We start from the raw sequence: 12,719 nt of genomic DNA, 5'->3' as shown, positions 1-12,719 counted from the left end.
GAAAATTAGTAGGTGGACAATGATGTAAAAAAGGACTAAAAGAAGATGATAAAGTCACAAGTGGGTCGATCTTATGTTCTCAAGACATGGAGTAGAAAGGAGATTTCTAGGGAGATGAGAACTGAAATGCTCATGTTTGGTGACTAGAAAGGGGATTTCTAGGGAGATGAGAATTGTAGGAGAGGATAGAAATACTGAATTGACAAGTCATTGAGCTTGAAAATAGGAGATTTCTAGGGAGATGAGAACTCTAGAAGAGAAGAGGATAGAAATACTCATGTTTGGTGACTAGAAAGGGGATTTCTTGGGGAGACGAGAATTGTAGGAGAGGATAGAAATACTCAATCGAGCCATTGAGCTTGAAAATAGGAGATTTCTAGAGAGATGAGAACTCTAGAAGGGGCTCATGTTTGGTGACTAGGAAGGGGATTTCTAGGGAGATGAGAATTGTAGAAATATTCAATCAAGTAATTGAGCTTGAAAAATCGGTTGAGAGGAGGTGGTTGTGTGGGAGACAATTGTGAGGAGGAGGAGGAGGAGGAGGTGGTGTTGGGCTAGTGTTGGACTTGTAGTGGGTAAAGTTGGGGAGACAATGAGAAAGTGGAGAGAGAGGGAGAGTCGAGCGGAAAAGCCTACAACGGACAAGAAAGCACGATGGGGATGGACAGTAACGGAGCGCAGCTGAAACAGTGCGTGCATGCATGAAAAATATGCAGCCTGCATACAACTTTATAAGTACTTGTGTCTCCACTCCACGCGGCGTAGATAAAATTAGAAATGAGCACCAAAATGGAGGACCCAGACTCTCTCAGAGGCTTCGTCAGCTTCTTACCGCCACCGGCGACACGCAAATGTAATTCTGCTCAGCTATTATTATGAGAGAGTGCTGCGTTATTTATTCAATGAAACCGTAAATGAAAAAGATGAGTTCAAACTTCGCTGTCGGGGCCTGGAGCGGATCGGGATTCGGCAGGTCTGTGATTCCGCATACTTAAGAGGTCGTCTTCAGTCATAAATCATGCATGAGCGCTAGAGTCAGCCAGCAGGCCCGGAAGAGAGAGAGAGAGAGAGTTTCAAGGCGCAACTCTCATCTCGTCGTGGAAGTGATGCCCATTGTCCAGTTGCCTCTCTCTGATCATTCATGCCCATGCCCCTCTCTCTCTCTACCCCCCCCCCCCCCTCCCTTTACTCATTTGTATTAGCCACCCGCCCCTCCTCGTGACTTTTTAATGTCCTCCGTCCAATGCTTGCTTGACCTTTCACGCATACTCAAGAACAGAGCGCCCCGCGTACACACACCAACCTGGCCTCGTTAGTGGTTACTGTTTTGTAGGTAAGCATGGGTGCACGGTCACCCAGCTGCCACAGTGGCCCCGGCACATGACGGTGTCACGGTAGAGCTCTTTAAACGTGTCGGGACGGGTACGAATCCCAAAGTACAGTGCTGTCAATCCGCATTGGTTGCCATGGCCCCAGAGCCAATAGTAAAACTCCAATCCTTTCTCTTTCATCATAGATGCAAAAGTAGAACCCGAGACTCCAGAGTCCGCTCTGAGGGGAGCTCTCTCTCTCTCTCTCTCTCTCTCTCTCTCTCTCTCTCATAATCGCAACAGTAAAACCCCAGTCGTCCCCTGAGACTTGAGTTCCCTCCAGGCTTCTCTCTCACACACACACACGCATCATCGATGCAGCAGTAAAACCTCCCCCCTCTCCCTCTCCCTCTCCCTCTCTCTCTCTCTCATCGCCCATCCAAGTGCAAGTGCAAGTGCAAGTTGCAACCAACCAACATTCCATTTCCCAGTACCGTAGTGCAGACAACTTTTTCTACTAAAGTTGTGTTTGGTCCTGTCCCGCAAGAACGCGTTCCCGTGCTTTGTTTCCCCTTCGGCATTCCATATACATATTTGTACACGGTTCCCAGCATGGACAGGGACCTACATTGAGCCGTTTTGCATGCTAGTATATCCTAAATGGTGACAATCCCACCACCTACTTGAAAAAAAAAACAGCTTGCCACCTTGCTAACACACTAAATTCGAACCCCACATCTCTTGATATTGTTATGCACTTACATAACATTCCAGTCTCGGAATCAGGATTACTTTCAAAGCCAACCAAAATTCAACCATTTTTCTTCAATATTCTCTACTGTAGGCTCCATGCTTGATTTTTGGCCGTGGTCATGCTCCAAAACCTTTTTTCTTGAGCGTTTTGGTAGTTAAATACGCAAAGGAAAAAAACAAAACTTGTGTTGACAATTTGTTGACATCGATGATTAGACCTCGCCATTATCAAAGGTATTGACTTGGTATTGATCTTTCAAATTCCAGCCATTAAATTTTTTTTTTTTGACTTGGTATTGATTGAATCCAGCCAAAAGGATTGTAAATGAACAAGGCATCTATCTAGGGCAGACAAGGTTTTGGTAGTGAGCACTTAGCACAATGGCACAAGCGAGATGTGCATGGAAAAGGGTACCAAGAAATGGGACAAACTGTATATATCCTTGGAAAAAGGGGGTCTTTTTGACATGTTGTACAGAAGGAAGGTGCTCAGAATCAATTTTTGCTCAAAAAATTATATATATATATATATATATATATATATATATATATAAATACATACATACATATATATATATATATATATATATATATATATAAATACATACATGCATATATATGTATGTATGTATTTATATATATATATATATATATATATAAATACATACATACATATATATATATATATATATACATATATATATGCATACATATATATGCATGCATGCATATATATATATATATATATATATATAAAGATTGATGTATGTATTTATATGAAAAAGATTGATGTAATTCTCAGTAAAAAATAATGTCCCCCAACCATAGTCACATAAATTTATTGTAAGCTATGGTAAGACGGCAGGGAACGGTAACAACGTCAAGGGGTCCGCGAAGGATCACTATCTGGAGTAGGCTTTTGGCTAGGCGGCCGTAGTGTGGCCACTGGCCTGGGTGGCCAAGTGTGATTTTTTCTTTATACGCACATGACTATGATGAACCAAGGCCCGGTGGCGTAGAACGCGTGGCCTTTACCCCGCTTTGGGTGTGACATTGTGGGCAGTAATCGTTGGGATTAACCAATCATTTAATAAAGAAGCCGGGTGTGGGGTTGGGCCTTGTCATGACTTATTTACCGTCAACTTTCAAGGACGTGAGAGCGACGGGGATTTCCCGATCACAATTCCCGAGTTGGAGACCCGACTGGAGACGGGGTCACGACGTCCCGTCCATTTGCGGCAGGCCGCATCGTTACCCGTGATAAGCGGTCAATTCTGCTCCGCAATTCCACCGCGGGGTAGACAAATTTCGCACTGCAGCCTGCTTACTTTTCCATCTACGAAATTCGAAGAGAGGCTGGAGGGAGGTACAGCCCGCTGCGAAGTGGGCTGGGGTAAACAGAAAAGGTGGCGAGTGGTGGTGGTGGTGGTGGTGGTGGTGGTGGAGAAAGACGGGGCCGCCCGGGCAACTAAGGTGCCTTCGGAGAAAGGAGCAATCATGATGGGGCGGGAAGGTGGTTGATAGATAGGTCACACATGGAACAATGACGTCTCGCGCGCGAGGGCACTGTCGGCGTGGGAGCGTTGGCATGTCCGGCCAGCCAGCGATTCATACTATGTGTCAACCACCCCTACTTTGTGTGGCCCCGGACAAGAAACGCGCAGGGCTGTACGCTCGCGTATGATAGCATGGCTTCTAACAACACGGATGCCGGAGTCCGGACGTTCCGAACACAGCAAACTGCCGGACACGTCGTCTGCCAAGCCATCGTACGCGCCTGTTGGTCCACGAAGCCAGGCAGCTTTTGGGAACGCTGTGAAATCTGCACCGGCGGGTACCTCCCGACCGGCCGACTCGGTGAAGCCGGCTCATCTCGATGCTCTCTCTCTCTCTCTCTCCCCCCCCACTGTTCAACTCGTCCCCCCCACCCCTTCATAAACCACAAAACATCATGCAAAATACCCTTGTCAATCACCCAAATGTATGCTCTAATGTAACTCTACTGTGGTGATGCAGCATCTACTCCCAAACCCACTTTTCACAATCCACTGAAGGCCACTCCTTTAGCCTTCCCCTTTCTTCAAAGCTTTCTTGATCACTCGCGGCAGCACCTGGCCAGCTATGTCGAAGCCAGTAATCGTTGCTGCTATCATAGTGGTTCAGTTTCTGATTATGCTCCTCATGCTGTTTTCTCGTGCAGTGGCTCTTGCTGTCTCGCCTGTAGTACTACTTCCCCCTGCTACTCTGCTAATTCTCGCTTTGCAGCTGAACAATTCCAACTACATATATTTTCAAGGCAAAATCGAAGACTCTTATAGCGTTGTGCACGCCTGCTTACATCTGCATTCAAGTAGTCGCGGGCATTGCTGCTAACTCACTAGTTTTTTTGCAATTTGGGCTGCGCTCTCCTTCTTCTTTTACATTGAAAGCTGTACGTCTGGTGTGCTGTTCGTAGGTTCTAGTGGTCCAAATCGGCTGCACACAAGCTTGCGCATCAATTGGAACCTACCTTACGGCTCTGTAGTGCCGGATGATATGAATACTCTTGCGAATTTAAACGCTGTCGTCGATGAGCATGGCGAGCCGACCACCTGGCCATCTGAGGGTTGGGATCCCCCAGTCGCGACCATCTGCACAGCCGCTCTGCCGGACAGCCGCCTCCATTTCCATCCTTCTACCGGCACCCGACAAGACTGGGACTGGCCCGACAATCAGATGATCCTGGCCTCTCAGTACTCCGCAGATGAGCAAGAGATCGAATGCAAGCCTAACATCATGCAAGTGGAGGCCCTGGACGGCGGGGGCAGCGCCGGACTCCGTCAATACAACGGAATTCTGACGGGGGCTAACCTTCCGGCGATGGCAACGGCACAGAATTCGTGGTCGAGCGTGCTGAATACAACGCCGATTCGGCAGAACATGGGATTGGAAAACTCGTCCGGCAGCTACTCGCCGTCGTTCTATGGAGGGTTGGGAGGTGGTGGGGGAAGTTCGGCATGGATGGGCGGGTATGGGCAGGCGGCCAGCAACGTGAACAACTACCTTGGCGTCGGTGAGCCGCGGATGGTGCTAGAGCAACGGCATAGCCATTTTCTAGGGCTGCCCAACATAGACAATAGGCGGATTCATGACATTTTGAAAAGGGGGATGTATACGAGCAGAATCGAAGGTACGCCGGATTTCAGTGCGAGGATAGGGCTGAATCTGGGCGGGCGGACGTATTTCTCAACGGAAGACAGTAGTTACGCGCTGGCGCGCTTTGGCAAGCGATTTCAGCCCAACCCGCCCAGCATGCATGTGCCCCTCTGCCAGGCCGAAGGCTGCAAGGCCGACCTCAGCATCGCCAGGCACTACCACCGTCGCCACAAGGTCTGTGAGTACCACTCCAAAGCCTCCACTGTCATCATCAACGGCAACACCCAGCGATTCTGCCAACAATGCAGCAGGTTTCTGGCCTCACAATTACTCCATCTCGTTGTTCTTCTTTCAGCTTAATCACGTATTAAGCCGTGTTTAGACCTGTCTTACTTGCGGTGTTAAACCTCGAAGTTTCGTTGTTAGCTCTCCTAATTACGATATTTGAGAATCCCCCGCTAATCTTATAATTAGGGTTAGGGCACGATGGATTCGATTCTGGATAAAGGTACGATTTCGTGTTTAATATTGGAACCTGTCTGCTAATTAGGATCCAAATCCTCTAGCGAGTCAACTGGAAGCAAGAGCTAATCATGTAGTCCGAGTACCACTTTTGTTCAGCTTAAGTACAGCAGTTGCTATAATTACTCTCCTAATCAAGCATAGGACAACGAGAATTACACGGGTTCAAAGGTTAGCAACTCTGTATATGGATTGTTTTTTCCTCTCAAAAAAGCACTAAATAGAGCCCAATGTTTGTTAGTAGATGGCTTTGGGCTACCTTGGGAAGAAATAATTTCTAACTGAAACGTTGCGGCAATCCTTTAAAAAAGAAAAAGCACTCTCTGTCTCTGTGTTGAGCTCTCATAATTAACGACTGGCAATGATTCCGTATGATTTTTAGTTGATAAAAATTAAAAATATCTATAGAATCGTTTTTTTTCTAATTCAATTTAAATTTGGTGATCTGAGATTTCTTTATTGTTAGTTGTATTAGTTTGTAAAAAATCGAAATTTTCGAACCTCGTAAGTAGAATTAGGATAATCATTTGCTCGTTAGTGAATCTCCTAATTAAGGGCACGACAAGGTTCGAAAATGTGGATTCTGTTTGCACATAATCTCAGCGTCATGCTGTCCGTGCTTGATCATAGGTTCCATGGGCTGTCCGAGTTTGATGAAGGGAAAAGAAGCTGCAGAAAGAGACTGGCTGATCACAACCGGCGGCGCAGAAAGCCGCAACCTAGTCCTGCTGCTGCAACGCCCATTGCAAGCCCCAATACCGATTCTACAGTGAAGCGGAATGATGAAGCATCGAAAGACGATGCGGCTGGTAGGAGCGAAGAACAAGGTGCGAACACTCTCCTCCTGCATGTGCTGGCGTCCTTACAATACTGTGCTTGCCACCTTAATCCAGCGATTAAAACTACATCAAGGATTGTCCTTTCCGTTTAGCATCAAGTGCTCTAACCATACTAACTAGCTTCAGAAACTTGTAATTTGTAGAGTAGAGTCCAACTGTCAAAGATGATTAAGGCGTTGGTTAGATTGTGAAAAATTAAGGTTAACTCATGCGTTTGCTTCTTTCTAGATAAGTGAGCAGATATCTCTAACAGTGCTGCCTTGTAATATCAACATTGCAGCAAGTGGGCAGCAAAAAGAGGCAGCTATCGCAGCCAGCTCTGAGCCAACACCCCTCCTTATCTCCGCAATGTCGTTGGAGCCATCGGTGTTGCTGACACTGCAAAATGGGAGCAGAGAAATGCAGGCCGTGGCTACCTCAGACGACAACCATGAGAAAGAACCTGCATATGAAAGCCAACCTTATCTCCTAAATGGGCCTAGCCTTTCCTTGTCGAACATAGCAGCAGCAGGAGCAGCAGGAGGAGGTGCTACTCCTAGTCATCAGCAGGGCCAGTCGTCCCCGCAGAGCTTTAGGGAGGTTGAGCTGTCAGCGCCATGGCTGAGAACTCATCATTTAGGGTCATCGACACGGATGGCTCTGATGCAGGAAAGTTTGGGTAGATTGTCTAATCATCAAGCAAAGACAGAATCAAACAGGACGAACCATGCCAATGGGCAGTACATGCATGAGCATGGCAGGCTCTTGGCTGAACACATGCAGAGCCTGCAGTCGCAGGCCGGAAGCTCGAGATCAGATCATTATCATCATCAAATGCATGGAAAAACAGAAAATTGGATACTGGATAGTGCCGGTGTGCAGGAGGGGCAAACAGCGCTGAGCCTGCTGGAGACAGCAAGTAATAGTAACAGAGATCATCTTCAGCAGCAGCATCAACATCATCATAATGCATTCAATGCGGAGACTCAAGAGAATGTAGGTACTAGGCCTGCCCTCGGCTTCCTACAGCAGCATGGGGGCTCCCCTGGTGATATGAATCATGAGGCCTCTGATGCTGCCCTCTCCCTGCACCACATGCAGGTCTTAAGACCCCTCAACGAATCCCTCCACGCTACTGCGGACTTCATGAAAGACGGATTTGTTTAAGTCACAAATAATCACGGGTGAAAGCTCCCATGAAGCTATGCCACCCTCCTCTCTCTACCACTCTAGAACACAGCATCTCGTGATATATGCTGGCTTTTGTTTGCACATCCCACTTCCTGGTTTACATGGCAAGTGATTCCAATGCAATTTAAAAACAGATCAATTTGATGTACTGCCCAGTTTGTTATGGGAAGTTTCTAATCCAAACTAATGATGGGAATGGCCACTTATTGTCTCTCCTCTGATCTAAGGAAGATCATCTTGAATTGATACACCCAGTGATGACTAATCTTCTCTAATCTATTCTGAGTTTCACAATTGCTCTCTCTGTTTTGTGGAATAATCACCAAATTTATAGCAAATTTGGAGTAAATGTGATGTTTGCTCCCTATCGTGGTCATCCCCACACGTACTCCTTTAGTGGTGATTAATATCAAGCTCGCTTCAATGCTTTCCTACAAATTTTTCATGCATATCATCTTTAAGCATTCGCTCTAACGATCAGTACACGATGACCAACACTTTTACTTCAGTGTTAAAGTTTGACTTTTGTCAACTATAGATAAAATTTACTTTACGTAAAAGTACGGCCTACCAACAGCTTATAAACCGTTTGTAACAAATACTTCTTGTATAAATCACCCTCATGGGCTCCTAATAGAAGCAAGCTTTTCAGCACACTCTGAGCTTTGTGTTTAGCTTAAGTGTTTTCCTAGTTCTTACATGGTATCACCTTTCCTGAGAACTAGGTAGCCTTTTCACCTTTGTTTTTTTTCCGTGTTTGAGTACTTGCTGATCTGGACAGCTCTCATGGCCTCTGCCCAAAATCTAGCCCCTGTCGACCCTATGCCTTTGGGTAATTCTCTCGGTCGCTTCAACCAAGGACGTTCCCAGCCCTCATTACCTGCTCGTGTCAACCCTCCTTATAATGGGAACCTTATCTATCATTATTGTAAGCGACCTAGTCATGCAGAAAAAGATTGCAGAACCAAGCGACGTGATCAGCCGTCTAACAGGTTCTTTCGTCCTCAAGTCAATCTTGTGGCTGTTAATCATGACTCTCATGAGCTCAGTCCTCCACACCTAAAACTCTTTGCCACAACTATTGGCATAGACGTCATCCCCACCGATGATTAATGGTATTTTGACGCGGGTGCAACACATCACATGACACATCACTGCCATTGGCCACACACCTGCAAACACCACTGAGACGGTACATCTTGGTGCTGACAGCACTTGCCATGCTAAAGGTTTTGGTGATTTTCATATTCTCTTACCCGAAGGTCAAACATCAACAATCTCAAAGGTCTACTATGTACCTTCTCTAACAAAGAACCTTCTCTCTGTGTGAGTGAATTCACCCCTATCAATGGTGCTAGTGTTGAATTCTTCCATCAATACTGCATCATTAAGGCCCGCCTTTCCTCAGGTAAAACTGTACACAATCAATGCCCACAACAAGGATGCCTATATCCATTGGGTGTGGCTCTATCTCAAGCTCATGCCCTTTCATCCACAATTCAAACAACCGCTCACCTGGGGACTTTACGATGGTATTACCGGCTTGGCCATCCAAGCCATAAAGTGCCTTGTGAGATCATGCAGTCTCATCACATGGCCACTGGCTTTAACTTCAAACTCACACCCTTCGACTTATGTGAGGGCTACATATATGGCAAAGCTCAAAATTAAAAATATCCTCGCTCACAATCCGAAACTCACTCTCCACTTGAGTTAATTCATTTAGATGCTTGTGGCCCCATGAGCCTACATTCCCTTGCAAGATCTAAATACTTCATAACATTTATTGATGATTATACTAGATACACTCTAGTGTCTTTCTTTGTAGACAGATCTATAGTCTTGGACCACAAAATATCCTCGCTCACAATCTGAAACTCACTCTCCACTTGAGTTAATTCATTTAGATGCTTGTGGCCCCACGAGCCTACATTCCCTTACAAGATCTAAATTCTTCATAACATTTATTGATGATTATACTAGATACACTCTAGTGTCTTTCTTTGCAGACAGATCCATAGTCTTGGACCACTTCAGGGCTTATCAACATCTCGTGGAGAATCAACTTGGCAAGAAGATCAAGGCGCTCCGCACCGACAATGGCAGAGAATATGTCTCCAACAACTTTCGATCTTACTGTCAAGAGCTGGGCATTCAGCATCAACTCACTGTTCCCTATAACCCGCAGAAGAATGGGCTTGCTGAAAGGACGAATCGGACCTTGTTGGAACTTGGAAGCAACTCGTTCCATGCTCCAAGTTGTAGGTCTTCCCCACTTATTGGTAGGAGGCAGTGGCTACAACAGCTTATCTTCAGAACCGTCTCTTCACAACATCCCTCCCGTTCAAATCCCCATTTGAAGTTTGGTATGGTCACAAGCCTGATTTCTCCCATTTTTGTGTCTTTGGATCCCCTACATATGCCTTCATTCCACCATAAAAACGGAGAAAATTGGATGATCATGCTTACCGAGCTGTTTTTATGGGCTATGGTGATGGTTTTGGGATCAAGGCCTACCACCTTTATGAAGCCCATTTGATATGTCAATTAGAGATCAATGGTTGGGTCAACAAATGATGAATGCTTTGTTGGTCTGTCTTAATTAAGAATTTAGATCCCATTAAATAATGTTTCCAAAGTCTTAAAGCATGGACAACTGTAGCTAATTCTTTATCATATGTACTATAATTTCTTTTTGTTAGTTTAAGCTTATGACTTTCATAAGTAATTGGATGTCCATCTTGCATAAGAATAGCACCAAAGCCTTGTCCACTAGCATCATTAACTACAACGAAGAATAGTCATTGAAAATTTAGTAATGTAAGAGCCGGTGCGTGGGTCAATGCTTTCTTACGTTCAACAAAGGAATGATCCTGTGGACTAGTCCAATCAAAATATCTAGCTTTCTTAAGAAGTTCAGTCAACGGATGTGTAATATATGTAAAATTTCTAACAAACTTCCTGTAGTAGCTACATAATCCAAGAAAAGATCAGAGTTCATGAATATCACGTGGTCTAGGCCAATTAGTAATGCTTTCAATCTTTTTGGGATCTGCTCGAATCCCATCAGTAGAGACAATATGTCCTAGATATTCAATTTCTTCTGGAAAGAATTTGCTCTTTTTAGGATTGACATAGAGTTGATTCTCTTGAAGAAGTGAGAATACTTTTTCTAAATGCTGTTCATGCTCTTGACGATTCTTACTGAAAACTAAGATATCATCAAAAAACAAAACAAAATTTTGATATTTCAAGAATATTCTATTCATCATTCTGTTCAAAGTAGCTGGAGCATTAGTCAAACGGAATGGCATAACTAAAAACTCATAATAGCCAGTTTGGGTCCTGAAGGCAATTTTGTAGATATCTCCTTTGTCCATTCGAATCTGATGATAACCAAACTTTAGGTCGATCTTGCTAAAGACTTGGGCTCCTTTAAGTTTATCTAGTAAGTCATCTACTCGAGGTATTGGATATCAAGTCTTAACAGTAATTTTGTTTAGTGCACGATAATCGATACACAATCAATATGTACCATTCTTCTTTTTAACGAGAAGAACTGGTGAACCAAATGGAGAACTACTGGGTCGAATCAATTCTTTATCTAATAGTTCTTCAACTTGCCTTTGAATCTCCTTTTGCTCAAGCATGTTAACTCTATAAGGAGCTTTACATGGCGCAGTGAGCTACCAGGAATTATTTCAGTTTTATGGTCTTCTGGAGATGAGGTCTTGGTAAGCTAGGTGGTAAATCATCTATGAAGCAATTAGAGAATTTAGAGACGAAAGGGTCATGAGACATATTTGATTTGGAGTCATCCCGGGCGGTAAGCTGGTTGACAAAAATAAAAAATGTCTTCTCCTTTTTCCGTACAGCTCTTTTTGTTGCTTGAGTATGAGTAAAAAATGGGCCTAATTCACCTTTGTTTTGGCATTGAAGACATTTCTTGGTCATCTTTTATTAACCATATGGTATAGGTGTCATAGTCAATATGGGGGTTATGCTCACATATGCGCCACTAGCAATGTTCTCTTTTCTTTTAGTGAACCCATCTATAATTCTAAATCTTTAACCTCCTTGGTACAGTTGTACTTAGTGCCTTGAAATGCAACTTTTACTTTGTAACTAGAGTACGATGCATCTAGGTTAAGTGTTTTCAATGCTTTCTCAGAAATAAAATCATACAAACTACTATCATCATGCAATATAGAAATTAATTTTACTTTTATTTTCCCTTTAATTTTCAATAAAGCATGAATTGAAAACTTACCTTGATCTGAATAGTCGGGATCAGAGTTACCCTCTTGCTTGAAAGAATCTTTGTTGTCTTCTTCAATAATGTTAAGTCGACCCATCGATGTGAAATTCTTCTTTTTGTCAAGGCAATCTTGTATAAAGTGTCCTTCCTTATGACAATTTTAGCATTTGAAGATTCGATTCTTTGGTTTTCTATTTGAAGGATTGTTGTTGTCCTTCCGAGTACCTCCTTTAGTCATATCTTTCCCCTTTTGCATCCTGGATTTATCAAAAGTACTAGAAGAAAACGAAGAGTTAGTATATTTTGTAAAAGATTTATCGTGCATCTTGAAATCTCTAGATATAGCTATTTTACATTCTAAATTTAAGGCAAGGTCCATAGCAGTGCTAAGGTCATGTGGATGAAACATGTCAATATCAGCCTTAATGGTAGACTGAAGTCCTGCAATGAATTTTCTACGTTTCTCTTTTTCCTTGACTTTTTCAATTACTTGAACTTGTAAAAGAATATCCCAAAATTTGTCAATATAAGCTTGGACATTCTCTTTATCAATCTGGCATAGAGTGTCCCATCGTTGACCATCGTTGAAGTACTTTAGCTTTGTACTGCGATGGTAGAAAATGTTTCTTTAAGAGTTTTTGAAACTCTTTCCATGTTGAAGGAGGTCAATGTTTACCTTGGTTAATCGCGTTCCACCACCAAGCCACATTTTCGATCAAATGATTACAAGCA

General features: G+C 43.8%; 1 protein-coding gene across 1 annotated transcript; it reads left to right on the top strand.

Annotated features, from left to right (window-relative positions):
• Window positions 1–3,962: 3,962 nt before the first annotated feature.
• LOC147625808 (uncharacterized) lies at window positions 3,963–7,932 on the top strand. The gene is made up of 3 exons (XM_086817377.1): window positions 3,963–5,509; window positions 6,351–6,547; window positions 6,840–7,932. The coding sequence occupies exons 1-3, from the start codon at window positions 4,599–4,601 to the stop codon at window positions 7,703–7,705; spliced, it is 1,974 nt and encodes a 657-aa protein (XP_086673503.1). The 5' UTR covers window positions 3,963–4,598; the 3' UTR covers window positions 7,706–7,932.
• The last annotated feature ends 4,787 nt before the right edge of the window (window positions 7,933–12,719 follow it).

The sequence above is a fragment of the Cibotium barometz genome, chromosome 23, assembly GCF_041138505.1.
Source record: "Cibotium barometz isolate CiBa-2024 chromosome 23, ASM4113850v1, whole genome shotgun sequence".
Taxonomy (NCBI): domain Eukaryota; kingdom Viridiplantae; phylum Streptophyta; class Polypodiopsida; order Cyatheales; family Cibotiaceae; genus Cibotium; species Cibotium barometz.
The sequence above is the reverse complement of the archived record's forward strand: the minus strand, read 5'-3'. Positions and strand labels throughout refer to the sequence as shown.